Raw genomic sequence first — 25,908 nt, 5'->3', positions numbered from 1 at the left:
CGGGTGTGTATAATCCGTACACGAGCAGTGTGGTCGGCAGCTGTGACCAGCACGAGCTGGACAAGCCCCCCCTCCAACCCGTGCCAACAGAACCTTTACAGACACCTAAAAATCCTCAGCCATTTGCTGCTTCACAGCTCACAGAACAACTATTGTAAGAACTTTTACAGATTAAAAAAGGGAGTATTTCTTGTATTGCTTCACTTGTCGAGTCAGATAGGGTTTTATTTTATTTATTTGGGGAGTAGGGGCAGGAGGGAAGGAGTAACAGAGCAGGAGAGAATCAAGCGATAGAACTCCTGATATTTTTGTAAACTTCAAAACATTCTTAAAATAGTTTTTTTGGTAATTATGTAGCATTTCCAGAATGCAAGGATTTACTGGGGTGAGTTGTATAATTCATGCTGATAAATTTTTTATACCACACAGACATTATATATATATATATAAATCCTTGCATTCTGGAAATGCTACATAATTACCAAAAAAACTATTTTAAGAATGTTTTGAAGTTTACAAAAATATCAGGAGTACTATCGCTTGATTCTCTCCTGCTCTGTTACTCCTTCCCTCCTGCCCCTACTCCCCAAATAAATAAAATAAAATCCTATCTGACTCTACAAGTGAAGCAATACAAGAAATACTCCCTTTTACTTCTTTCTTTCAGGATTACGTTGAAACGATTTGTAGAAGGGTTAAGTGTTTAATGGCAATAGCAGGGAATCATGGAATGTTTCCTGAACATATAGAGCCTTTATTGATTAATTAGCTAATGTTTGTACAGCCCTTTGAAAATATAAACTCTTACATATAAGAGCTAAGGTGGCAGGCCCCAAACCTGGAGATTTATTCATGTACTTAACTTCAAGCACAAGTAGTCCCAGTGACTTCAGTAGGACTACCTATGTGAGGGTACGTCTGTCTATACAGGGGCGGCTCCAGGCACCAGCACTCCAAGCGCGTGCCTGGGGCGGCAAGCCACTGGGGGTGCTCTACCGGTCACCGCTAGGGCAGCAGGCAGGGTGCTTTTGGCGGCTTGCCTGCGGAGGATCCACTGGTCCCACGGCTTCAGAGGACCTCCCACATGTGTGCCTGCAGAGGGTCTGCTGTTCCCACGGCTTTGGCGGACCTCCCACAGGCGTCCGCCGAAGCCACGGGACCAGCAGACCCTCCATGCTTGGGGTGGCAAAATGTCTAGAGCCGCCCCTGCGTCTATACTACCCGCCGGATTGGTGGGTAGTGTTCTATGGCTCGGGGATCAATTTATTGCATCTCGTCTGGATGTGATAAATCGATCCACTAATCGATGCTGGTACTCCACCTCAGCAGGAGAGTAAGCGGCATCAATGGAGGAGCCGCGCCAGTCGACTCGTTGCTGTGAGGACGACCAGGTAAGTCGAACTAAGACACTTCGACTTCAGCTATGCGAATGGTTGCGTATCTTAGTTTGAAACCCCCTTCCCCCGCTAGTGTAGACCAGGGCTGAGTAAAATAAAGCAAGTGCTTATTTTCAGGATTGGGTCCCAAGTTATTACCACCTAGGGTGACCAGATGTCCTGATTTTATAGGGACAGTCCCGATTTTTGGGTCTTTTTCTTCTATAGGCTCCTATTATCCCCCACCCTCGTCCCGATTTTTTACATTTGCTGTCTGGTCACCCTATTACCACGTTTATTCTGCCAGAAACGCATCCAGTATGTAGTCAGCCCTCTCATTTGTAATGCATGCAATGCATTTGGGAATAAGCCTTAGATGTGCATTAATACAATTAACAGTAATAAAACATTCTTTATTGCAAATAACAGCCTGATTTATTTTCAAGAGACACAATATCGTAGTGGACCATATTCTGTTCTCATTCACCCCTGTGCACTGACGTGAGCGGGACTGTGAGAGGGTAGAATTTGGCCAGACACGTGAATGACTTTCCAGCCACTATCCGCTCAGCCTCAGCTTCATTTCCCCTCCTCCTTTACCTTTGCTTCAGCTCCCTTACACTGTTTTCCTTTGGAAGCAGTCTGTCTGCCGCGGACAAAATGTTCAAAATCGGGGTAATTATACAGAAGACTTTGATTCTTTTGTATGTATCTCTGTGTGTTGCTGTTGGTAAAATTCTGATAATATTGTTCCCAGAAATGATGAAAAGATATATTCTAAAACAGGGGCAAAAGAGCAGCATAGGCACGAATCCAAAGTTCAGCTATGAGAACTGGGGTCCAACTTTCTTCAGCTTGAAATATTTACTCTTTGTTTTGAAAGTGAAGTGGAAAAGGCTGGAAGATGAAGCGTTTTTAGGACATAATGCTCCCAACACCCCAGTGGCAGACTTCAGGGGTGAAGTGCATCACATCTTGGACTTCATGCAAGGTCAGTAAAATTGTCCAAATAGGTTGGGTCCTCTGATGGTTTTAGAGAAAATCTATGTGTTTATCTTTGCTACTGCACTATTACAGTTTTGTAATGCAGACAGCTATTACATTTGTGGCCTGCTGTCATGCATGTGGGTTGGGGGGGGGAGCATCTGTTTACTGAAAACCAATACAATATCTTCTTATGGTGAAAGAAGAGGCAAATATAACCAGGACCGTGTAATTATTATCTTTTGTATACTGTTATACACAAGTGGAGAAAGCCTGTACACCTCCATCATTAATCAGATTAAAGTCCAGAAAATGGATGTTTGTTACAAAATAATGCTGAGAGAGAAAAATTTGGTTTGTACTTTGTCCTCTACTTTGATCTTTGTAGCACACATTCTTAATCATTAAGCTGAATGGTCTAGTACCCAATATATTAACAAGGGCTTAAAAATCCCAAACAACAGAATTTCAAAATTGATATAGCATGGTTTGCATATCAGAAGGGTATGCACAATGTATTCGGAAGGGGGTCCAAGATTAGACCTTTTCAGTGTGGGATAAAATGATAGCATCAGATTTTGAAATTAAGCACTGCCAATAAGGAGATCGCGTACAATTTCAAATGACATTATATGATCCTGGACTAAAATAGATGTTTTTAAGTCCTTGGAAGCGCTCTTAAATCAAGGTCCTGCAAACACAAGAAAATGTTCCTGTAAATATTTGTGCAAAGGCTTTTTGTTAGGTCCATGTATAAGCATTTGGGGAATCTGGCCATTAAGCGCTCAGCAATCTGGGGCAGGAAACATTTACTTCTGTGGCTTGTACAGCAGTTGTTTAATAAATAATAACAACAACGAATAATTAGAGTTCTGTCTGGACAAGAAAATTGCTGAATCACATTAAAATCATGAAAGCCTGGGATGCATTATCAAAAATATGGCTAAAGTTTTCAGATCTGGATCTCTATAACTAGGCTCCTGTAACAAAATGTAGGCACCTAAATAAAAAGGAACTGATTTTCAGAATCTGTAACATCCCCTGACATCAGCTGGAGCTGTGGTAACTCAACATTTCTGAAAAAGCAAGACATTTGTAATTAGATGCCTAAAAATGTATTTGAGAGCCTAAATTTAGGCATTCTGGTTTGAAAATGTGGGCCTTCATTGGGTTTATTCTTTAAGGAACAGTCAGAATATTTTTTTAAGTACCTTCATAGTAATTTGCTTTACAGTAGCATTTAGAGATCTCATCTGAGATTGAGAGCCCATTGTTCTAGTTGCTGTACATACATTTAGTAAAACAGAGCTCTGCCACCCCAAAATGCTTACAGTCTAAGGCTTAGATCCTGCAATGAACTCCATGTGGGCAGATGCCTGTGACTGTATGGAGCCCCATTGACTCCACTGGGGCTTTGCATGGGCATAGGAATCTGTGTTCATAAAGCTTATTGTAGGGTTGGGGCCTGAATAAACCAGACAGAGACACGATGGGAGAAGAAAAGCATTGCTATGTCTGTTTTTACATACTGATACTGAGGTACAGAGAAACTAATGCCCTGATTTTCAGAAGAACTTTACTTCTTTGAAAAATCACGTGATCAGCGTGACTTGCCCAAGATAATACAGGAAGTGTGTGACAAGGCTAAGAATGGAGCCCAGATTTGAGCCCAGGCCTTAACCTTAACCCTGTCCTTTCTCTCATCACCTGATTAATATGAGTGTTTCATGTCTGTTACAGACAACAGGCCTTTAGTCCTGAATTTTGGAAGCTGCACCTGACCTTCATTTCTTTTCAAATTCAGCGAGTTCAACAAGCTTGTTGAAGATTTTAATTCCGTAGCAGATTTCCTTATAATCTATATCGAAGAAGCTCATGCAACAGGTACAGTATAGAAAGCAAAACATATAAATGTATGATGAAGCATAAAGATATGAATCCTTCTGTCTGAATCATGGTAGGGGGAAGGGCTCAACCTCTCTGGAGCTTACTTCTGGTTTGTGTTTTATATTCCTAAAAGTTCATGCTTCAGGGTTTCAGCCAGCCACCCACAGAGGTCAGGAAGGGCTGACTCTTACTCACATGCTCAGGTCTAAATGATTATCGTATGTGGGGTCAAGAAGGAATTTTCCACCAGGTCAGATTGGTGGTGACCTTGGGGGAGTGAGTTGCCTTCCCTGCAGCATGTGGGTGCGGGTCACTTTCCAGGATTATCTAAGTATTTATCACGTAATCATTTCCCAGCCACAGCAGGGATTTCAGGCACTGGTGCACCTGTGTCTCTCCTATTCTCTATCTGTGGTACATAGTTTAGTCACCTCTGGGCTCTAAATCTTTGGTCTTATTTTGGTTGTTGGGTTTAGTGTGCGGGTGCTGGGTGTTGTTGGTGGCCAGTGATATACAGGAGATCAGACAAGATGATCTGGTCCTTCCTTCTGGCCTTAAACTCCTTGACTTAATAATAAGGTATATTTGAGAGAAGAACGAAACTGCAAACAGGAAGGAAAAATCTACTGAAATTCAAAGCAACAGTGTCAACGTAAAGAACCAGTTTTGGGCCCTAATCCTGCAATCACTTGTGCACATGCTTAAACTTTACACATAAGTAGTTCAGTTGAAGGTAATATGAAGATACTTATGTGTAAAGTTGAGCATATGTAAGTCTTTTCTAGATTGGGGCTCTGATCTTAGTCTGCATGTAAGCACATCAGAATGTCCATACTGGATCAGAGCAGCAGTCTGTCTAGCCCAGTATACTGTCTTCCAGCAGTGGCCAGTGCCAGATTCTTCAAAGGGAAAGAAGAGAACAAGGCAATTTCAAGTGAGCCATCCCGTGTTGTCCAGTCCCAGCGTCTGGCAGTTGGAGATATAGACACCTGGAGCATGAGATAATAGCCACTGATAGACCTATCCTCCATAAACTTACCTAATTCTTTTTGTAACTCAGTTATACTTTTGGCCTTCACAACATCCAGTGACAAGTAGTTGCACAGGTTGACTGCACTGTGTGAAGTACTTCCTTGTGTTTGTTTTAAACCATCTGCCTATTAATGTACTCGGATGACCCCCCCCCCAGTCCTTGTGCTATGTAAAGAGGTAAATCACTTCCTTATTCACTTTCTCCACACCATAGATCTCTTATCATATTCCCCCTTAGTTGTCTCTTTTCCAAGATGAACAGTCCCAGAATTTTTAATCTCGCCTCTTATGGAAGTTGTTCCATACTCCTCATCACTTTTGTTGCTCTTTCTGTACCTGTTCTGATTCTAATATATATTTTTTGAGATGGGGCGACCAGAACTGCCCACTGAATGGTGTGGGTGTACCATAGATTTATATAGTGGCATTATGATATGTTCTATCTTATTATCTATCCCTTTACTTATGGTCCTAACATTCGGTCTGTTAGCTTTTTTGACTGCCACTGCACATTAAGCAGCTGTTTTCAGTGAACTATCCACAATGACTCCAAGATCTCTTTCTTGAGTGGGAACAGCTAATTTAGATCCCTTCATTTTGTATGTATAGTGGAAATTATGTTTTTCAATGTGCATTATTTTGCCATTATCAACATTGAATTTCATCTTCCATTTTGTTGCCCAGCCGCCCAGTTTAGTGAGATCCCTTTGTAACTCTTCGCAATCAGCTGTGGATTTAACTATCTTGAATAATTTTCTATCTTCTGCAAATTTTGTCCTCTCACTGTTCACCCCTTTTTGCAGATTATTTGTGAATATGTTGAACAACATTGGTCCCAGTACAGATAGTTGGGGGACCGCGCTATTTACCTCAACATTCTGAAAAATGACCATTTATTCCTACCCTTTGTTTTCTGGCTTTTAACCAGTTGCTGATCCATGAAAGGACCTTCCCTCTTATCCCAGGACTGCTTACTTTGCTTAAGAGCCTTTAGTGTGCGACCTTGTCAAAGGTTTTTTGAAAGTCCAGGTAACTATATCCACTGGCTCACCCTTGTCCACATGCTGGTTAACACCCTCAAAGAATTCTAATAGATTAGTGAGGCATGATTATCCTCTACAAAAAACATGTTGACTCATTGCCAACATATTGTGTTTATCTGTGTGATAATTCTGTTCTTTGCTATTGTGTCTGTCAATTTGCCTGGTACTAAAGTTAGGCTTAATGGCCTGTAATTGCCAGGATCACCACTGGAGACTTTTTAATAATCAGCATCACATTAACTATCCTCCAGTCATCTGGTACAAATGCTGATTTAAGCAATATGTTACATACCACGGTTAGTAGTCCTGCAATTTCATATTTGACTTCCTTCAGAACTCTTGGGTGAATACCATCTGGTCCTAGTGACTTACTACTGTTTACTTTATTGTGTCTTTAGCTAGTTGCTCTTCAAATTCTTTCTTGGCTTGCATAATTATGCTTTTACATTTGACTTGCCAGGGTTTGTTTTTTTCTATTTTACTCAGTAGGATTTAACTTCTAAATTATAAAGGGTGCCTTTTTACCTCTAACCACCTCTTTTACCCTGCTGTTTAGCCATGGTGGCATTTGTTTGATCCTCTATTCTCTTTTTTTTTTTGGATGGGGGCAGCAGGGAGGACTCTACATTTAGTTTGAGCCTCTCTTGTGGTGTTTTTGAATTTATAGGCATTTCACCCCTGAGACTGTTCCTTTTAACTGCTGTTTAACTAGCTGCCTAATTTTTGTGTGGTTCTCCTTTTTGAAGTTAAATGCTACTGGTTGGGTTTCTTTGACAATTTTCCCCCTGTGAGGATATTAAATTTAATTATGTTATGGTCACTATTACTGAGCAGGTCAACTGTATTCACCTCTTGGACCATCCTGTGTTTCACTCAGGACTAAATCAAGAATTGCCTCTCCTCTTATGGGTTCCACAACAAGCTGCTCCAAGAAGCAGTCATTTATGATGTCTAGACATTTTACCTCTGGATCTTGTCCTGAGGTGACATATACCCAGTCAATAGAAGGATCGTCGACATCTTCCATTACTGGTGGGGGGAAAAAAAAGGGGGGAAGGGGGGGCTTGTCTAGACTAGGAAGTCAGCACGTTAGTTTTTAGAAGTCTATCATAGACAAGGCACACTGCCTTTAACATGTATGAAAGGGAGGACTTTAGGCTTTAATTTGAGCAGTTCAGCACATATCACTTAAAAATAGGTATTGCTTGTCCCCACTACAGTTTTAGCTAACACCACGCCATTTATCCAGGCTAGAGAAGGCCGTGCAGAACACAGTCTCTGCACTCTACATTCTAACAGTGTGCCACCTTCTTATTTCTATTAAATAGTTGTGGAATGGCTGAAAACGACGTATCCTCTAGTTTTTTAAAAAGCTTATGTTACCCATTTTACATTTAAAATATTTAAATAGCATTTACACCATACCAATTTGAAGGAATAAAATGGTTTGTGCATGCCAGCAATTGTTTGTATATTAATGAGAAAAACAGACTATCTTAATTTTCAAAATCGGTTTAAAATTTGTAAGTAACATATTCCATTTCCAGAGATCTGATATCTGTTACTAGAGGACCAGGAGCAGCAGCCAGTCAGTAGAGTTGTTAGAACTCCTGTACCCTGATGGCTACCAGTTGGAAACTATATATACCATATTTCAAATTGTACCTACAGCTTCAGAGGTGCAATAGTCTTTTGAAACCTAAGTATTTTAACTCAGAAAAGTTATGTGAAAAAAATGTCATTCCCTCTGTCACGGGTGTTACAATTTAACATTTTAAACTGGCTAGCAAATCCTTATGTGTTTATATTGGATATTCACACAGCTAGAACGTCAAGATAATCAGATGCCACTTTTCATTATAAGCCTACCATACATACACAGAGTGAGAGGGAGAGTTTCACTTTTATATCGATACAAGGTGCATATTATCATCCCTATTGTATAGATGGGGAAACTGAGGCACAGATAAATGAAGGCCTGTATTTTTGGAAGTGTCCACTTATCTTGGGTGTCCAACTTGGCAACTCTATACTCTCACTTTCAAAAGTGCTGAGCACCCACAGAATCCCATTGATTATAGTGGGAGTTGTCAGAGCTCAAGCTCTGATCAATATCCTATTCTATAGGTGGCAAACTGGGCTCCAAAAAATTGAAGCCTCCCAAAATGATGTGTACAGTTATGAAAAATAGGGTTAAGTGACTTAGTCCAGAGTGAGTGGCAGAGTGATGTGAAAACTCAAAGTTTCCCACTTCCCATCTCCTTTATGAAGAGCTTGATACACTGTGTACACCTGTGACCCTCTCTTGCTGTCAATCTCTGAAGTAGGCCCTGCCTCATTGCTACAACTGCCTTCCTGTAAATTTAAACATCTTGCCATTTCTTTGGGTACTCATGTTATTAACATAGCTATTGAAATCATATCATATATAGATTAGTGTGCATAATGTTAGCAGCAGGGCTAGTAGGGCTGCCTGTTGTTGAGTTTCTTTGACACTTCCCCTTATAAACTATTTTTCAGTTGCTCATAACTTTGCCAAACTTCATCCATTTGGGCTGGAATTTTCCATGCTGGGTATCTGCCTCAAGCTGGCAGTTTTTTAAATTTCATAAAAATGGTTCAGCTGCTTCCAGGAACAAGGCTAGGAAAAAAATATAATTTGCCCATATTAAAAAATTCAGCAATCTTTTCTTTGGACAAATTTAGTAGGGACTTGACATTTGTGTGAGGGATATACCTGTTGCCATCCCTGTGAAAATCCACCCAAATTTGGCCAAGTTATAAAGCCTTTAAACAAAAAAATCATGGTTAGCACATGCTCAGTAAAGACTTCTTAGATTTTCAGCAGCTACATTTCTGAAGATCCTTTCTGAAGTGGGCATGTTCCGGCCCGGGGCTAAGACTTTCCCTGACAATGTAGCTCTGGGCTGCTGAGAGCCATGCTGGGTTTGAGCACCTAAAAAGAGCAGGGGAATGATGGGTGTCTCCTGTGCTCTCAGTGGTATGTGATCATGTAAATGAAAACTGTATCATAATGCATATGCTCAAGCAGTCTGAATTAAGTTGCACAGGTAATCCTAATTCTGGCATTTCTTCATTTCTGAGTGCTTGACTTTGCAACCTTGATAGTGTTCTTTTAACATGATTTTTGGGGCATGTACACACAATATATATACAAAATCGCTTCCCCCCCCCTCTTTTTTTTGAAGATGGATGGGCTTTTAAAAACAACATTATTATTAAAAATCACCGAAACCTTCAAGATCGAAAAAAGGCTGCACAATTTCTTTTGAAGGAGAATCCTTTATGCCCAGTGGTCTTAGATACTATGGAAAACCTGAGCAGTTCAAAATACGCAGCACTCCCAGAAAGACTTTATCTGGTGCAAGGAGGAAAGGTTGTTTATAAGGTAATGAATTCTGAACACATTACAGTGTGGTTTTAACTTTTAAAAATATCCCTGGGATATCCCATAGCACATTCGATGGGCAAATGATTAACGTTTTTCATTGTGTTCTATTTCTAACAACTTTACAATTAACTTTAAGCACATTGTTCATTGAATAATGATTAGCAACAAAAGTCTTGGCATTGATGTATATTTTTGATGCATGTCTTGGCTCTGCCTCACTATTTATGTAGTCCTTCCTAAAGGGACAAAATGCAAGCATATTGAGCACAGGGCTGGGAACAAAGAAACCCTGCATTCTAACTCCAGCTCTTTCCCCAACTTCTTGGTTGGCCTTAACCTCTACATAAAAGTCTACCCACATGTAAAATGAGGACAAGAATACTTACCTAGCTCACAAGGCTGTTTTGAAGTTTGAGTTAATATTTGCATAGTATTTAGAGATATAAAGTGCTAATTATTATCTGGTAACTGGAGACCATTGTTACAAGAGTCTACTTCTATGTAATTAACATTATCGTTCATGTTCCAGCATTGAACTTTCTAGCAGGTAAAACATTCTTTTACTGTGTAATTTACTATACTGATATATATCTAACAGTTTGTACACAAGACATTAGGACTGACACTCTACTGTGCTGTTTCTGCATGGTGCAGGAGAAAGGGTGGCCATTAGGCAGCCGCTTAAGGCTGCCTGATTATCTAACTGGCTCAGCTGCAAGCTACTTTAACCTGTGCACAACTGGCAATGGGTCCCAAGGGTTCATCTACCAGCTGAGCAGAGTTGCAGTGCAACACACTCAGGTCACTCCTCCTCCAGCACCAGGGCCGGTGGGTGGGTGGGGCAGGAGATGGCCATACCAACTATGCACCACTGGAGACTTCCCCTATAGAGTATATCTGAACCAATACTGTCTTTTATTTACTTTACAGGGTGGAGTGGGACCTTGGAATTATCATCCAGAGGACATATGTGCAATCTTGGAAAAACTAAAATAGGTGAACAAATCAGAATCCCCAAGAATAAAGTGGTCTATCTGGAAAAAGTGGTCCCTGAACAACTTATTCTGACCTTTTTCAAAATATATTTTTACTGCAGTTTATTTTAAAATAATTACAGAAATCAGAGGTTAAATATATATACTTACCCAGAAGAAAAAGAAAATGGGTAGACAAAGATATAGCATGAGCTATACCTTATTCAAGAATCAGACATCAACATGGTTTGATTCAACACCATTTGAAATTAATGGAAAAGCTCTCTAAGAATGCTAGCCCAGATATGGAGTCATAGATGTAACCATCAACTACAGGTCAGCATATAGGAAATACAAGTAAAACAAAAGAGAGAATAAAAACGAGTACAAAAATCAAAAGTGTTTTTAATAGATTTCATCGCTACCCTGTTCATATACCCTTGGACCAAAAATTTTCATACAGTGAAACTACTCGTCTCTAAAAAAAAAATCCTGGATATTATTCCAAATGTGTAATGGCTTTCATACGCCCATTCTTAATAGTTTAGGTAGCATCTGATATAATGAGACTTAAATAACAGAAAATAAAATTGTGTCTATATTCACTACACTTTGATTAGCTGAAGATTTCTTGTAATTAAAATATGAACTAGTGAGTGGAAAGAAAAATATATTTTATTCCACTGAACGCACCTATCATTTAGTGCCCAATCCTTCAGTTCTGATAAAGGTAAAATTGCCACTGACATTAATGTGAGTTTTTTGCCTGCTTTAGGACTGCAAGATTAATCCCCTTGAGTTTTGTAACCTGTCCTGATGAGCGAAACCTTACCAGTAATACATCCTGGTGCAACGGATTCAGATAATGTTCAGTATCACAGATACAGCAACGGTACATGTTATAACTAGTCACTGAAGTACTTTTTGAAACTGAAATCTATAAAATAAATATTAGTAATTAAAAGCTGTACAAATGGCTTGGATGAATGTTGGAGTAGGGTATTAGCAAACAAAACAAATGATTGCACACTGATCCCTCTTTTAAAAAAAAGAGGCAGTTTCTATTATTTACCGGCAGCTTTTCTAAATGTTCACTTGCGCACACTTCAGCAAGTTTAATGAATGAAACAATTTGTATTAATGTACATCAGCATTGGTTCTATTAATATTTGTTTATGACAGTCATAGCATAAAGCACAGGCAGCTGTGACCTGATTTGTGAAAATATTTATAGAGGCAATGAGCTAAATAGGAGCAATTAAAATATATTAAACCATCTCGAGTGGCTTCAGCTTGGTATTTAAGTATTTCAATAGAAGTTATAATCATCCTCTTTTCCGACCTAGGGTTCTCAGCTGATCAGGAGTACCACAAGCTAATGAATTTTGGAAGGACTTATTTTAGGGTTGAGGGAATGGCCTCAAATTTCAGACTTATTTTTTTCTGTGAGGGAAATATTTTACAGAGAAACAAATATTCAATGGCATTTTAAAACAATGTATGGTAAATAGCCTTTTAATCTCAACATATTGCAATTCAGAAGTGGAATCCATTATACTCATATATTAATGGTTAAGCAAAAAGTAATTCTTCAACATTTGTACTCTACATTGGAAAACTAAAAACGTATTACCAGAGTTAATAGTTGTACTGCATTACACATTAAATGGCTGGCAGGTGGGGGACACAACATACTGGAGCCATATTTCAAAAATCCATTTTAACATAATGTTTGAATAATAAATATATCCTTTATGCTACAAATATTACAAAATAATTTGAGGCAATTCTTTAAATTTGGTCTTAAAGATTTTCTGCTACTCCTTCTGCCATCACTGTGTGCACTGAAACAAAATGATCGAAGGCAGATTTGATGATGAATCGCAAGTAGGTAGCCTGGAATTCAGGAAGCTGTAAAAGAGAAAAAGAGCTTATTATTTAATTATAATATACATGTTCAACAAGCTTCTGCAAAGGAGTTTAGTGTTTAAAATATAACAGAAGGATCAAGACATTTCTACATGTCAGTTTTCAGAGCTTTCTTGGGTTAGAGGTATCCAAAATAGCCCCCCGTCTTTCCTTTGAAACCCTGGAACTCATGAAACTTTCAAGACAACAGCTGGCCAAGAGAGATTACCACACTTCTTCAGATAGATATTTAGCAAAGTTAGGAGCTCTAGCTATATGGATTTTTATGCCAAAATATATAAGCACATATCCAAGACCTAGAGATGTATCCAAACCTCTAAAATAATATGTATTAAGCTGTGCTAATTGAGGGCATTTTTAACTAGTCTATCCACCCCATTACATGTGTCATTAATGCTGTATGTTGAATATACTCACAGAAAATTCTTCCGTTTGAAGCGCCCCTTCTGTGTATTGTAAATCTAGAAAATAAATTTTATGTCAAACAATGAGTTTTTATATATATGTTACACACACATACATACACACAATGCTGTGATAAGTTTCCACTGGACTTGAAAGTTCGTGGAAGTTAAGGACTGTGAATCTACATTGTATGCAAAAATTATTAACAAGTCGATTAAAGAATACAAATAATTTTAGTAATGTTCTAATTTAATTATACAAGTAATTAAACTGGTTTTTAAAATGTCCCTATGGGCCATAAAAAACTGTGTTGTATTATACTACTCAAATATGCGTTTAATTTTTAAGATAAAATGTACAAGTAGTACTTTATGTCTTCAAAGTACTTTACAACTAATCAATCCTCACAATTGTCATTTATGGACTATAGGTATTACAAATAATAAATACATAAATAATAAATAGCCCTATTTTATACCTGGGCAAACAGAGAGTGAGGTTAAAGGGCCCACCTCAGATCACAGAGTGAATCAGTGACATAGCTGAGATTAGAATTAAGTTATTCCTGTTTGAATAGGGCATAAGGGAACAAACTGAGATCAAGACCCCATATTGTTAGGCACAGTTCTTTGTAACATCCTCAGTACACTAAATATAATTCAAAAGACACAGGAATGAACATTTAATCTTATCACATGATTTAATGTTTTCCATTTTTCTTCTTGGTTATGCAGTTTAAACAGCTCATCATCATCATACTTTCAGTGTTTTAGTATTATTTGTGGACTGGCAAAGGCTCCGATCCAGCAAACACTTATGCACATGCTTAACTTTAAGGTTCATGCTAAAGTCAAGCACATGCATAAGCATTTGCAGGATCAAAGCCTTTGTCTTTTTAGACAAGGGTTTATTAAATGTCAAAAACTATACGATTCAACTTCTGGGATAACATAAAATATAGCTCTAACATTTTAAACTTTCTACTATTCTAGTTTTCATTATGCCACCATTCTCACTTGATGTCAAAGGAGCCAACACAGAGCCTAATCCTGCAAACATTTATATATAGGGCCCTACTAAATTCACGGTCCATTTTGGTCAATTTCATGGTCACTGGATTTTAAAAATCATAAATTTCATGATTTCAGCTATTTAAATCTGAAATTTCATGATGTTGTAAATGTAGGGGTCCTGACCCAAAAAGGAGTTGTTGGGGGGTGGGGTTGCAAAGTTATTGTAAAGGGGGTTGCGATACTGCTACCCTTAGACTTCTGCGCTGCTGCTGGTGGTGGTGCTGCCTTCAGAGCTGGGCAGCTGGAGAGAGGTGGCTGTTTGCTAGGAGCCCAGCTCTGAAGGCGGAGCTGACGCCAGCAGCAGCACAGAAGTAAGGATGGCATGGTATAGTATTGCCACCCTTACTTCGCTGCTCCCTGCAGATCTGGGGCCTCTGTCAACAGCCGCCACCCTCTGGCTGCCCAGCTCTGAAGGCAGAATGAAGGGTGGCATGGTATGGTATTGCCACCCTTCCTTCTGTACTGCTGTTGGCGGGGCACTCCCTTCAGAGCTGGGCATCCAGCCAACAGACGCTGCTCTCCAGCTGCCCAGCTCTGAAGGCAGTGCAGATGTAAGGGTGGCAGTATCGCAATCCCCCTAAAATTCCCTTTTGGGTCAAGACCCCCAATTTGAAAAATGCTGGTCTCGCTCATGAAATCTGTATAATACAGGGTAAAAGCACACAAAAGACCAGCTTTCACAGGGAGAGACCAGATTCCACGGTTTGTGACACGTTTTTCACGGCCATGAATTTGGTAGGGCCCTTTTTATATACACAGTAACTCTACTTCATGTGAGCAGTCTGTTGAAATCAATGGGACCACTCTCATAAGGAAAGTATTTGTATGCATCAGTGATTGTAGGATTATGCCCATAGTGCAGGGGTAGGCAACCTCTGGCACGCATGCCAAAGGCAGCACGCGAACTGATTTTCAGTGGCACTCACACTGCCCAGATCCTGGCCACCAGTCCAGGGGGCTCTTCATTTAAAATTAAATTAAAATGCAGCTTCTTAAACATTTTAAAAACCTTATTTACTTTGCATACAACAATCGTTTAGCTATATATTATAGGCTTATAGAAAGAGACCTAAAAATGTTAAAATGTATTACTGGCACACAAAACCTTAAATCAGAGTGAATAAATGAAAACTCGGCACACCGCGTCTGAAAGGTTGCTGACCCCTGCCATAGTGTAACAGTGCATGCTTTTTTATTTATTTATTTTTTACAACAAAACAGGGTTTCCTGATAGTTTAAATAATGAAAATTCAAATACAAACCTAAATTTACAAAACTCAGTGTTCAGAAAAACTAACAAAAGAGTGAAAGTTTGCAAACAAAGATCAACCTCTGCCCCATCCTCAAATACCTACTGAGCACACAGCAGTACCCAATTTAACATGATCATGATACAGATTGTTATGCTCTGGAAAATACTTTGACTCTTAACAAGGCAGTTCTATTGCTATATTGTTTCAAGTCAGTGTTTTTTCACATATAATTTTCATGTAGATTTCCAGCATGTCACTCTGGTAACATTGATGGAATATTAATTTTTTATGGATTATGTCCATAGTAATAAAAACAGCCAATCACAATCCTTTCCCATATACCAAACAAATGTTATAAACTTTATTCTTCTAATGGTGTAAAGATATTAAAACAATGAGCAAATAGATAAAGGCCAACATAATTTCCACCCCATCAGAGCTGCTCCACATTTGATTACTTACCTTTTTCAGTACACACTTCAAAATCTACTGGATCTTTAGATAAGCTTTTCTCAATCCTCAAACTCCGTACTAAAATATATTTAAAAAGAAGTCAGCATAGACTGAGCACTAAAGTCTACCTAGTTTCATATTACTGTTTTACTAATAACAACAGTACTTAATCATGTATCACTTGTCATTTTCAAAGAATTTTACCAACATTAGCTAATTAATTTTCACAGTATTCCGTTGGGTAGGTAGGTAATCTTATCATCATCCTCATTTTACAGTGGGGAAACTAAAGAAGAAATTTAAGTGATTTGCCCAAGATCAGCTAAGGCTTGAGTTCCTAGTTCCTGGGGTCACAATACTTTCTTTCTCTCTTTTATAATATCTGTTCTCACATGATTACAGAACTTTGACAAAATGTAAACAAAGGACATAGAAGTTCCTATTATGAAATTAAAAAGTAACACATTCAAAACAGATAAAGAGAAAATACTTTTTGATGAAACAATTAATTTACAGAATTGTTTGAAGCAAATTATTTATGAATTATAATTTATAAGATAAATAGTTTAGTACAATAAAGTTACATTAACTAGGTTAAAATTATCAGGCCAATTTATCCTCATGCTTCAAGGCATAAATCAATCACTAGCTCAAGTTGGGAAAAATAATTCTCCTTCCCAACATATCATAAGGGCAGGCCTATTAGGAAAGATGTTCATCTTTCTCCAGCATAACCTGCTTCCCCAATTCATCCATGGAACATACTGGCCTCACAGGATCACTAGTTTGCTGGCTTAGCTACATTCTTGTGGATTATTTTTTAAACTATTAGCTGCAAAATGTGATACTACTGTGAAAATTAAAACATGAAAATACATTGCGTTCTTACCTAAATAACACTGGATTGTGAGTTTGCTGATTTTTACACATTTATGAAAACTAATAATGAATTCCTGGGGGAACATTCCTGTTGTTGTCCAAAACGTTTCTGAACTTCTGTTAAAAAAAAGCAACACCACTTTTTATTTGTTACATTAACTAAGATATATTTATAAAAGAAGGAGATCTGCAAGGTAATTTCTGTTTAGGCTCCTTTGAAAAGGAACAATATACATCTGAAAATCCATTACAATATCAATGTTTACCATACCTTCTCTTTCTCTTACAAATAGCCTCTATTTCCTTTACTGCTGTCATAAACAGATAGCTAAGGGTTAATGTCTCTTTCACCTGAAGCACCTGACCAGAGGACCAATCAGGAAACCGGATTTTTTCAACTTTGGGTGGAGGGAATTGAGTGTCTGAGTCTTTTGTCTTTGTTTTCTGCCTGCCTGCTTTCTCTGAGCTTTGGAGAAGTAGTTCTGTTTTCTAATCTTCTGTTTCTAAGTGTAAGGACAAAGAGATCAGATAGTAAGTTCTATGGTTTCTTTTCTTTGGTATTTGCATGAATATAAGTGCTGGAGGGCTTTGATTTGTATTCTTTTTGAATAAGGCTGTTTATTCAATATTCTTTTAAGAAATTGCCCTGTATTGTATCATCTAAATACAGAGAGAACATTTGTATGTATTTTTCTTTCTTTTTATATAAAGCTTTCTTTTAAGACCTGTTGGAGTTTTTCTTTACTTCAGGGAAATTGAGTCTGTACTCACCAGGGAATTGGTGGGAGGAAGAAATCAAAGGGAGATCTGTGTGTTGGATTGCTAGCCTGATGTTGCATTCCCTCTGGGGGAATAGGAAAGTACTTTTTGTTTCCAGGATTGGGAACAGAGAGGGAGATTCACTCTGTTTGGATTCACAGAGCTGGTGTCTGTGTATCTCTCCAGGAGCACCTGGAGGGGGGAAGGGAAAAAGGATTATTTCCCTTTGTTGTGAGACTCAAGGGATTTGGGTCTTGGGGTCCCCAGGGAAGGTTTTTCAGAGGGACCAGAGTGCCCCAAAACACTCTAATTTTTTGGGTGGTGGCAGCAGGTACCAGGTCCAAGCTGGTAACTAAGCTTGGAGGGTTTTCATGCTAACCCCCATATTTTGGACGCTAAGGTCCAGATCTGGGACTAAGGTTATGACATGGTGTAGCAGCGGTGGGAGGGATAGACAGAATCCAGAAGCCAGTGGAAATATTGTATTTTTCTTTTCTCTGCTAAGGGCTTTTTAGCAGAGAGAAGCAGTTGGTTTTAAAAGGGAACCAGAGAGAATTTTTTTTTCTGCTCTCTCTCGCAGTTTGTGGCTTGCATGTTAAGGGTCTTTTGTCATGCAATAGCCCTCCCATTAGGAGGCAAGTACCAGCACTTATAGGCATGCAAATAAAGTGGTTTTTCTGGTTTCCCTTCATTGAACATTAGCTAGAGAGAGAAAAGGAAAATTAGCTAAAGGCACTGTTGCTAGGCAGACTTCAGGAGGCAACAGAGAACCTGCAGTTCAGAAAATAAACACCGGAGGGCACCCCAACACAAGAAAACAGGAACCATGACTTCTAAGGCAAAAATTGAGGCCGAAGAACAAATCAAAGAAGCTGAACACAGGCGAGAGATGGAAAAACACAAACAGGAACTGGAAATAAAACAAAAAGAGATGGAGATGAAAGAAAAGGAAGAAAGCATCAAACTGGCAGCCTTCCAAAGAGAACAGGCAGCCCAAGAGGCAGCACACAAAAGAAAACTAGAAGAAGAAGAGGTAGCCTACCGAAGGAAACAAGCAGAAGAAGAGTTGGCCCACAGAAGGAAGCAAGAAGAAGAGGAGGCGGCCCACCACCGTGAAATGGAAAAACAACAAAAAGAAATGGAAAAACAACAAAAAGAGAATGAAGAGAAGGAAAAACAGAGAAAACATGAACTGGAGTTGGCAAAAGCTGGGATGCCTGTGCCAGCCAACCCTAACAACCCGGCGCCAAATATTGCTCCACAGCACAGGAAATTTCCCACCTACAAGGCAGGTGATGACACCGAGGCCTTCTTGGAAAATTTTGAAAGAGCCTGTCTTGGGTACAACATCCCCGAAGACCAGTACATGGTAGAATTGAGGTCACAGCTCAGTGGACCTTTAGCAGAGGTGGCAGCTGAAATGCCTAAGCACCAAATGAATGACTATAAACTTTTTCTAACCAAGGCCAGATACAGGATGGGGATAACCCCAGATCATGCCCGTCGGCGCTTCAGAACCCAAAAGTGGAAACCCGAGGTGTCATTTCCCAAACACGCCTACTGCATTGCAAAAAACTATGAGGCCTGGATAACAGGAAACAACATTCAAACCTTGGAAGAACTGAACCTCCTCATACAAATGGAGCAGTTCTTGGATGGTGTTCCTGAAGACATCACACGGTACATACAAGATGGAAATCCCAAAGATATCGTTGAGGCGGGGGAGATTGGAGCCAAATGGATGGAACTGGCAGAAAGCAAGAAAGCTACTGTCAAGGGGAACGATTACCCCAGGGGGCACACAGACCATAAACCCTACAACCGAGGACAGCCAAAGACCCCACATACCACCCAAGTAAAGCCACAGATACCCTACCCTTCAACCTCACTAGTCTCCAGTAACTCACCTCGGCCCAGTGACCCATCAGATGGAAGATGCTTTAAGTGTAATGAACTGGGACATATCAAGGCCAAGTGTCCCAAGAACACCATGCGAGTGCAATTCATTACACCACCATCACACCAAAGATCCCCAGGCCCGGATGCCTCTCAAATACCCTTGGAGCGAAGGGAAAATTTGAGAGTGGGCGGAAAGAAGGTTACTGCGTGGAGAGACACGGGGGCACAAGTGTCAGCTATCCACCAATCCTTCGTTGACCCCAAATTCATCAACCCAAAGGCCAAAGTTACAATTTACCCCTTCATGTCACAAGCTGTAGACTTGCCTACAGCTCAACTGCCTGTCCAGTACAAAGGCTGGTCAGGAATGTGGACTTTTGCAGTCTATGACAATTATCCTATCCCCATGCTACTGGGGGAAGACTTGGCCAACCAGGTGAGGCGGGCCAAGAGAGTGGGAATGGTTACACGTAGCCAAACCAGGCAAGCTTCCAGACCCATTCCTGATCCTGAGCCGTCCACAGAGGCCCCGTCTGTGTTACCAGAGACCCAGACAGAGGTAGTAGACCCGGATTCCATGCCTACCACTGAAACAGCCACAGCATCTCCAGTCCCAGGCCCGGAACTGGAACAGCAACCAGCACCAGCAAGTGCAACCCCGTCTTCCAACTCAACGCCAGAGGGCGCCAGCGAGCCACAACTGGCAGAAGCAACAGACAGCCATACCCAAAAGGCTCAGCCAGAGCCTGAAATACCCTCAGGTGCACCAGCGGAGAGCGGTTCACCAGCAACGGAAACAACCCCATCACCTACATCGCTTCCAGAGGGACCAAGCCCAAGTCCACAGTCTGAGGAAGAACTGGTGACCCCAGCCTCAAGGGAACAGTTCCAGACTGAGCAGGAAGCAGATGACAGCCTTCAGAAAGCTTGGGCGGCGGCACGGAGCACCCCACCGCCTCTCAGCTCTTCTAATCGATCCCGGTTTGTTATAGACCAAGGACTTTTATACAAGGAAATTCTTTCTGGTGGACACCGGGAAGAATGGCAGCCGCAAAAACAGTTGGTGGTTCCAACTAAGTACCGGGGGAAGCTCTTAAGCTTAGCCCATGATCATCCCAGTGGCCATGCTGGGGTGAACAGAACCAAGGACCGGTTGGGGAAGTCCTTCCACTGGGAGGGGATGGGCAAGGACGTTGCCAAGTATGTCCGGTCTTGTGAGGTATGCCAAAGAGTGGGAAAGCCTCAAGACCAGGTCAAGGCCCCTCTCCAGCCACTCCCCATAATTGAGGTCCCATTTCAGCGAGTAGCTGTGGATATTCTGGGCCCTTTCCCAAAAAAGACTCCCAGAGGAAAGCAGTACGTACTGACTTTAGTGGACTTTGCTACCCGATGGCCAGAAGCAGTCGCTCTAGGCAACACCAGGGCTAACACTGTGTGCCTGGCCCTAACAGACATCTTTGCCAGGGTAGGTTGGCCCTCTGACATCCTTACAGATTCAGGGTCTAATTTCCTGGCAGGGACCATGGAAAAACTGTGGGAAACTCATGGGGTGAATCACTTGGTTGCCACCCCGTACCACCATCAAACCAATGGCGTGGTGGAAAGGTTCAATGGAACTTTGGGGGCCATGATACGAAAATTCATCAACGAATTCTCCAATAATTGGGACCTAGTGTTGCAGCAGTTGCTGTTTGCCTACAGGGCTGTACCACATCCCAGTTTAGGGTTTTCACCGTTTGAACTGGTGTATGGTCACGAGGTTAAGGGGCCATTACAGTTGGTGAAGCGGCAATGGGAGGGGTTTACGCCTTCTCCAGGAACTAACATTCTGGACTTTGTAAGCAATCTGCAAAGCACCCTCCGACACTCTTTAGCCCTTGCTAGGGAGAATCTAAAGGATGCTCAGGAAGAGCAAAAGGCCTGGTATGACAGACATGCCAGAGATCGGTCCTTCAAGGTAGGAGACCAGGTTATGGTCTTGAAGGCGCAACAGGCCCAAAAGATGGAAGCATCATGGGAAGGGCCCTTCACGGTCCAAGAGCGCCTGGGAGCTGTAAACTACCTCATAGCATTTCCCAATTCCTCACTAAAGCCTAAAGTGTACCATGTTAATTCTCTCAAGCCTTTCTATTCCAGAGACTTACAGGTTTGTCAGTTTACAGTCCAGGGAGATGATGCTGAGTGGCCTGACGGTGTCTACTACGACGGGAAAAAAGACGGTGGCGTGGAAGAGGTGAACCTCTCAACCACCCTGGAACGTCTGCAGCGGCAACAAATCAAGGAGCTGTGCACTAGCTTCGCCCCATTGTTCTCAGCCACCCCAGGACGGACTGAACGGGCATACCACTCCATTGATACAGGTAATGCTCACCCAATCAGAACCCCACCCTACCGGGTGTCTCCTCATGCCCAAGCTGCTATAGAACGGGAGATCCAGAACATGCTGCAGATGGGTATAATCCGCTCATCTACCAGTGCATGGGCATCTCCAGTGGTTCTGGTACCCAAACCAGATGGGGAAATACGCTTTTGCGTGGACTACCATAAGCTAAATGCTGTAACTCGTCCGGACAACTATCCAATGCCACGTACCGATGAGCTATTGGAAAAGTTGGGACGTGCCCAGTTCATCTCTACAATAGACTTAACCAAGGGGTACTGGCAAGTACCGCTAAATGAACCTGCCAAGGAGAGGTCAGCATTCGTCACCCATGCGGGGGTGTATGAATTCAATGTCCTTCCTTTCGGCCTTCGAAATGCACCCGCCACCTTCCAGAGGCTGGTAGATGGTCTACTAGCTGGACTGGGAGAATTTGCAGTTGCCTACCTCGATGATGTGGCCATTTTTTCAGACTCCTGGCCCGAACACCTACTACACCTGGAAAAGGTCTTTGAGCGCATCAGGCAGGCAGGACTAACTGTTAAGGCCAAAAAGTGTCAAATAGGCCAAAACAGAGTGACTTACCTGGGGCACCAGGTGGGTCGAGGAACCATAAACCCCCTACAGGCCAAGGTGGATGCTATCCAAAAGTGGCCTGTCCCACGGTCCAAGAAGCAGGTCCAATCCTTCTTAGGCTTGGCCGGATACTACAGGCGATTTGTACCACACTACAGCCAAATCGCTGCCCCACTGACCGACCTGACCAAAAAGACCCAGCCAAATGCAGTTAAGTGGACTGATGAGTGTCAAAAGGCCTTTACCCAACTTAAGGCAACGCTCATGTCGGACCCTGTGCTCAGGGTCCCGGATTTTGACAAGCCATTCCTAGTAACCACAGATGCATCTGAGCGTGGTATAGGAGCAGTGCTCATGCAGGAAGCAACAGATCACAACTTCCATCCTGTCGTGTTTCTCAGCAAGAAACTGTCTGAGAGGGAAAGTCACTGGTCAGTCAGTGAAAAGGAATGCTATGCCATTGTGTACGCCCTGGAAAAGCTACGCCCATATGTTTGGGGACGGCGGTTCCAACTACAAACTGACCATGCTGCACTAAAGTGGCTTCATACTGCCAAGGGGAACAACAAGAAACTTCTTCGTTGGAGTTTAGCTCTCCAAGATTTTGATTTTGAAATTCAACACATCACAGGAGCTTCTAACAAAGTAGCTGATGCACTCTCCCGTGAGAGTTTCCCAGAATTCAGTAGTTAAAAAGTGTTCTTAAAATGTAGAAGTCTGGTAGTTATATACTTAGGAGTATATGTAAAGGTCTATGTGTTGTATTAATCTGTTTATTTTCAAGTTCTAGAAGGAAATCGCCGCCAGTGAGCTTCCCCACTGTCTGCAATTTGGGGGGCGTGTCATAAACAGATAGCTAAGGGTTAATGTCTCTTTCACCTGAAGCACCTGACCAGAGGACCAATCAGGAAACCGGATTTTTTCAACTTTGGGTGGAGGGAATTGAGTGTCTGAGTCTTTTGTCTTTGTTTTCTGCCTGCCTGCTTTCTCTGAGCTTTGGAGAAGTAGTTCTGTTTTCTAATCTTCTGTTTCTAAGTGTAAGGACAAAGAGATCAGATAGTAAGTTCTATGGTTTCTTTTCTTTGGTATTTGCATGAATATAAGTGCTGGAGGGCTTTGATTTGTATTCTTTTTGAATAAGGCTGTTTATTCAATATTCTTTTAAGAAATTGCCCTGTATTGTATCATCTAAATACAGAGAGAACATTTGTATGTATTTTTCTTTCTTTTTATATAAAGCTTTCTTTTAAGACCTGTTGGAGTTTTTCTTTACTTCAGGGAAATTGAGTCTGTACTCACCAGGGAATTGGTGGGAGGAAGAAATCAAAGGGAGATCTGTGTGTTGGATTGCTAGCCTGATGTTGCATTCCCTCTGGGGGAATAGGAAAGTACTTTTTGTTTCCAGGATTGGGAACAGAGAGGGAGATTCACTCTGTTTGGATTCACAGAGCTGGTGTCTGTGTATCTCTCCAGGAGCACCTGGAGGGGGGAAGGGAAAAAGGATTATTTCCCTTTGTTGTGAGACTCAAGGGATTTGGGTCTTGGGGTCCCCAGGGAAGGTTTTTCAGAGGGACCAGAGTGCCCCAAAACACTCTAATTTTTTGGGTGGTGGCAGCAGGTACCAGGTCCAAGCTGGTAACTAAGCTTGGAGGGTTTTCATGCTAACCCCCATATTTTGGACGCTAAGGTCCAGATCTGGGACTAAGGTTATGACAACTGCTCACAAGTCTGTTAATCACAGAATATTCCCAGATACTTGAATCTGACTTCTCACTGGCCACTCAGTTCAACAGCCTGTCTAAATTTTGGGTTTGAGTAACTCGCACTTAGAAAGATCCTATTTACATTAGCTTTGTCGTCGTTCCCTCCCTTCTCCTTTTTGTTGCATTCTCAACAACAAAAATTTCTGGCACAGTTAGACAATTCATACCTGCACATTACACCATAACTGACCCACCCATTCTGATACAGTCTTAGTTACATGACCACATACTATTTTTCCACAGAACCCCTGCCTCATTCAGTGCACACGATGGATGGTGCTTTGGGAATGAATCAGGGTTGTGCAGTGAAGGAGGCTGAAGCAGGGATCCTACAGACAACATTTGTTGCAGTGTTCCACTTCATTCACAAGACACCTTCAACATCTGCAGGAATAGAAAGTTTGGTCTTATATTTAAGGAATATGAATGCTGCCCTGGAGAAACAAATTCTATCCCTACCTCTGTCATAGATTTCCTATGTGAAGCTCAACTAGTCACTTAAACCAAACTTTTCACAGATGGCAATTGTGATTCCTCATTTTCTGGGTGCCAACTTTAGATCCTGGGATTGAGCACTCACAGCTGCAATGGAAGATGTGCTTTAAACATATAAAGTGCAATACAATATTAAGTACTCTGAAAAAATCAAGCCACAGGTGTCTCTATTAGGCATCCACAATTATTGGACATTTTTTTTTATCTTACTGTCTCTGTGCCTCAATTCCCCACCTGTAAAATGGGGATAATAATGTCCCCTCATCTCACACGAATGTTGTGAAAATTAAGTACTATTTGTGAAGCATTCAGATACTACAGTGATGAGCACCACAGAAAAATCGATAAGGAAATTAATAAGAATGGCCATCCAGGGTCGGACCAATGGTCCATCTAGCCCAGTAGTCTATCTTCCAACAGTGGCCAATTAACAGAACAGGACAATTATCAAGTGATCTATCCCCTGTTGCCCAGTCCCAGTATCTGGCAGTCAAAGGTTTAGGGACACCCAGAGCATAGGGCTGCATAATAATTCTGTCTTCAGAGGAGGCTTTGAATAATGTGCAGTAAATTAGGCATAGGGCCACAAACTGAACAACCGGGATAAAACAAATATTGAATAGCTGTGCATTAAGTGAGGACTGGCCAGCCTGTGCACTGATTAAGGTACATGTCCTGTGGAAAAATAGTATGTGGTCACGTAATTAAATATGGTATCATATAATGCATATACATACAGGGGCCAAAGTAAAGCTGCACTGGCAACCTTAATTTTGGTAATTCCTCACTTTTGAGTGCTTCACTTTGCTACCTTAATGTTCTTTTGATGTAATGTAATATAAAAACATAATAGCATAAAATCCAGTGACAGAACAAAATGAATGTTAATGACACTAAAACACTTTATTTCTCCAATCACCTTCACTTACATAAAGAACTAAACATCAAATCTTACCCATCAATGATGTTTTCAGGGGGGTATTTTTCATCACTTGATGTGGCTAGAACAACTTCAGACCCTCGAGAGCTAAGGCACAGGTCTATTGATTTCATCCTTTCTTGTTGGTCTGCATGAGATTAAAAAATCCAAAAGAAACGTTCTTACAATATCACTTAATGGGAGCGTCTGTCCTCTTGTTGCCTAGCATCCAAATTCAGTCCCTAACAGGAATTCAGAGAGCATGTTACGTTCTTATGAGCAACACTCTAGCCTGTCTCTTGTAAGATCTCTATGATTCAACCACCGATATTTCTTGAGTTACAATCAAAACAGTCCCCTCACACCACACTGCTGCCCACAAATAGTTCCAGTTCTAAAGTAAGAGTAGCTGCTTGC

General features: G+C 41.1%; 2 protein-coding genes across 3 annotated transcripts; one reads left to right on the top strand and one right to left on the bottom strand.

Moving 5' to 3' along the window:
- Nucleotides 1-55: 55 nt before the first annotated feature.
- Nucleotides 56-11,986, top strand: DIO1 (iodothyronine deiodinase 1). Of its 2 annotated transcripts, none has more exons than XR_007775473.1 (4): nt 56-154; nt 1,327-1,391; nt 2,260-2,367; nt 10,665-11,986. XR_007775473.1 is itself a non-coding variant. In XM_050962327.1 (4 exons), the coding sequence occupies exons 1-4, from the start codon at nt 2,037-2,039 to the stop codon at nt 10,728-10,730; spliced, it is 741 nt and encodes a 246-aa protein (XP_050818284.1). In that variant the 5' UTR covers nt 1,419-2,036; the 3' UTR covers nt 10,731-11,986. The 2 variants fall into 2 exon arrangements, 1 of the variants encoding a protein (XP_050818284.1); XM_050962327.1 differs by lacking the exons at nt 56-154; nt 1,327-1,391 and adding exons at nt 4,101-4,244; nt 9,532-9,731 and having other exon boundaries at nt 1,419-2,367.
- Nucleotides 11,987-12,207: 221 nt separating this feature from the next.
- Nucleotides 12,208-25,842, bottom strand: IFT25 (intraflagellar transport 25). Its single transcript, XM_050962329.1, has 5 exons — nt 25,528-25,842; nt 16,711-16,817; nt 15,831-15,899; nt 13,055-13,098; nt 12,208-12,619 (listed from the first exon to the last, which is right to left on the bottom strand). The coding sequence occupies exons 1-5, from the start codon at nt 25,623-25,625 to the stop codon at nt 12,512-12,514; spliced, it is 426 nt and encodes a 141-aa protein (XP_050818286.1). The 5' UTR covers nt 25,626-25,842; the 3' UTR covers nt 12,208-12,511.
- Between the last annotated feature and the right edge of the window lie 66 nt (nt 25,843-25,908).

Source organism: Gopherus flavomarginatus, chromosome 7, assembly GCF_025201925.1.
Source record: "Gopherus flavomarginatus isolate rGopFla2 chromosome 7, rGopFla2.mat.asm, whole genome shotgun sequence".
NCBI classification, from domain to species: domain Eukaryota; kingdom Metazoa; phylum Chordata; order Testudines; family Testudinidae; genus Gopherus; species Gopherus flavomarginatus.
The sequence above is the reverse complement of the archived record's forward strand: the minus strand, read 5'-3'. Positions and strand labels throughout refer to the sequence as shown.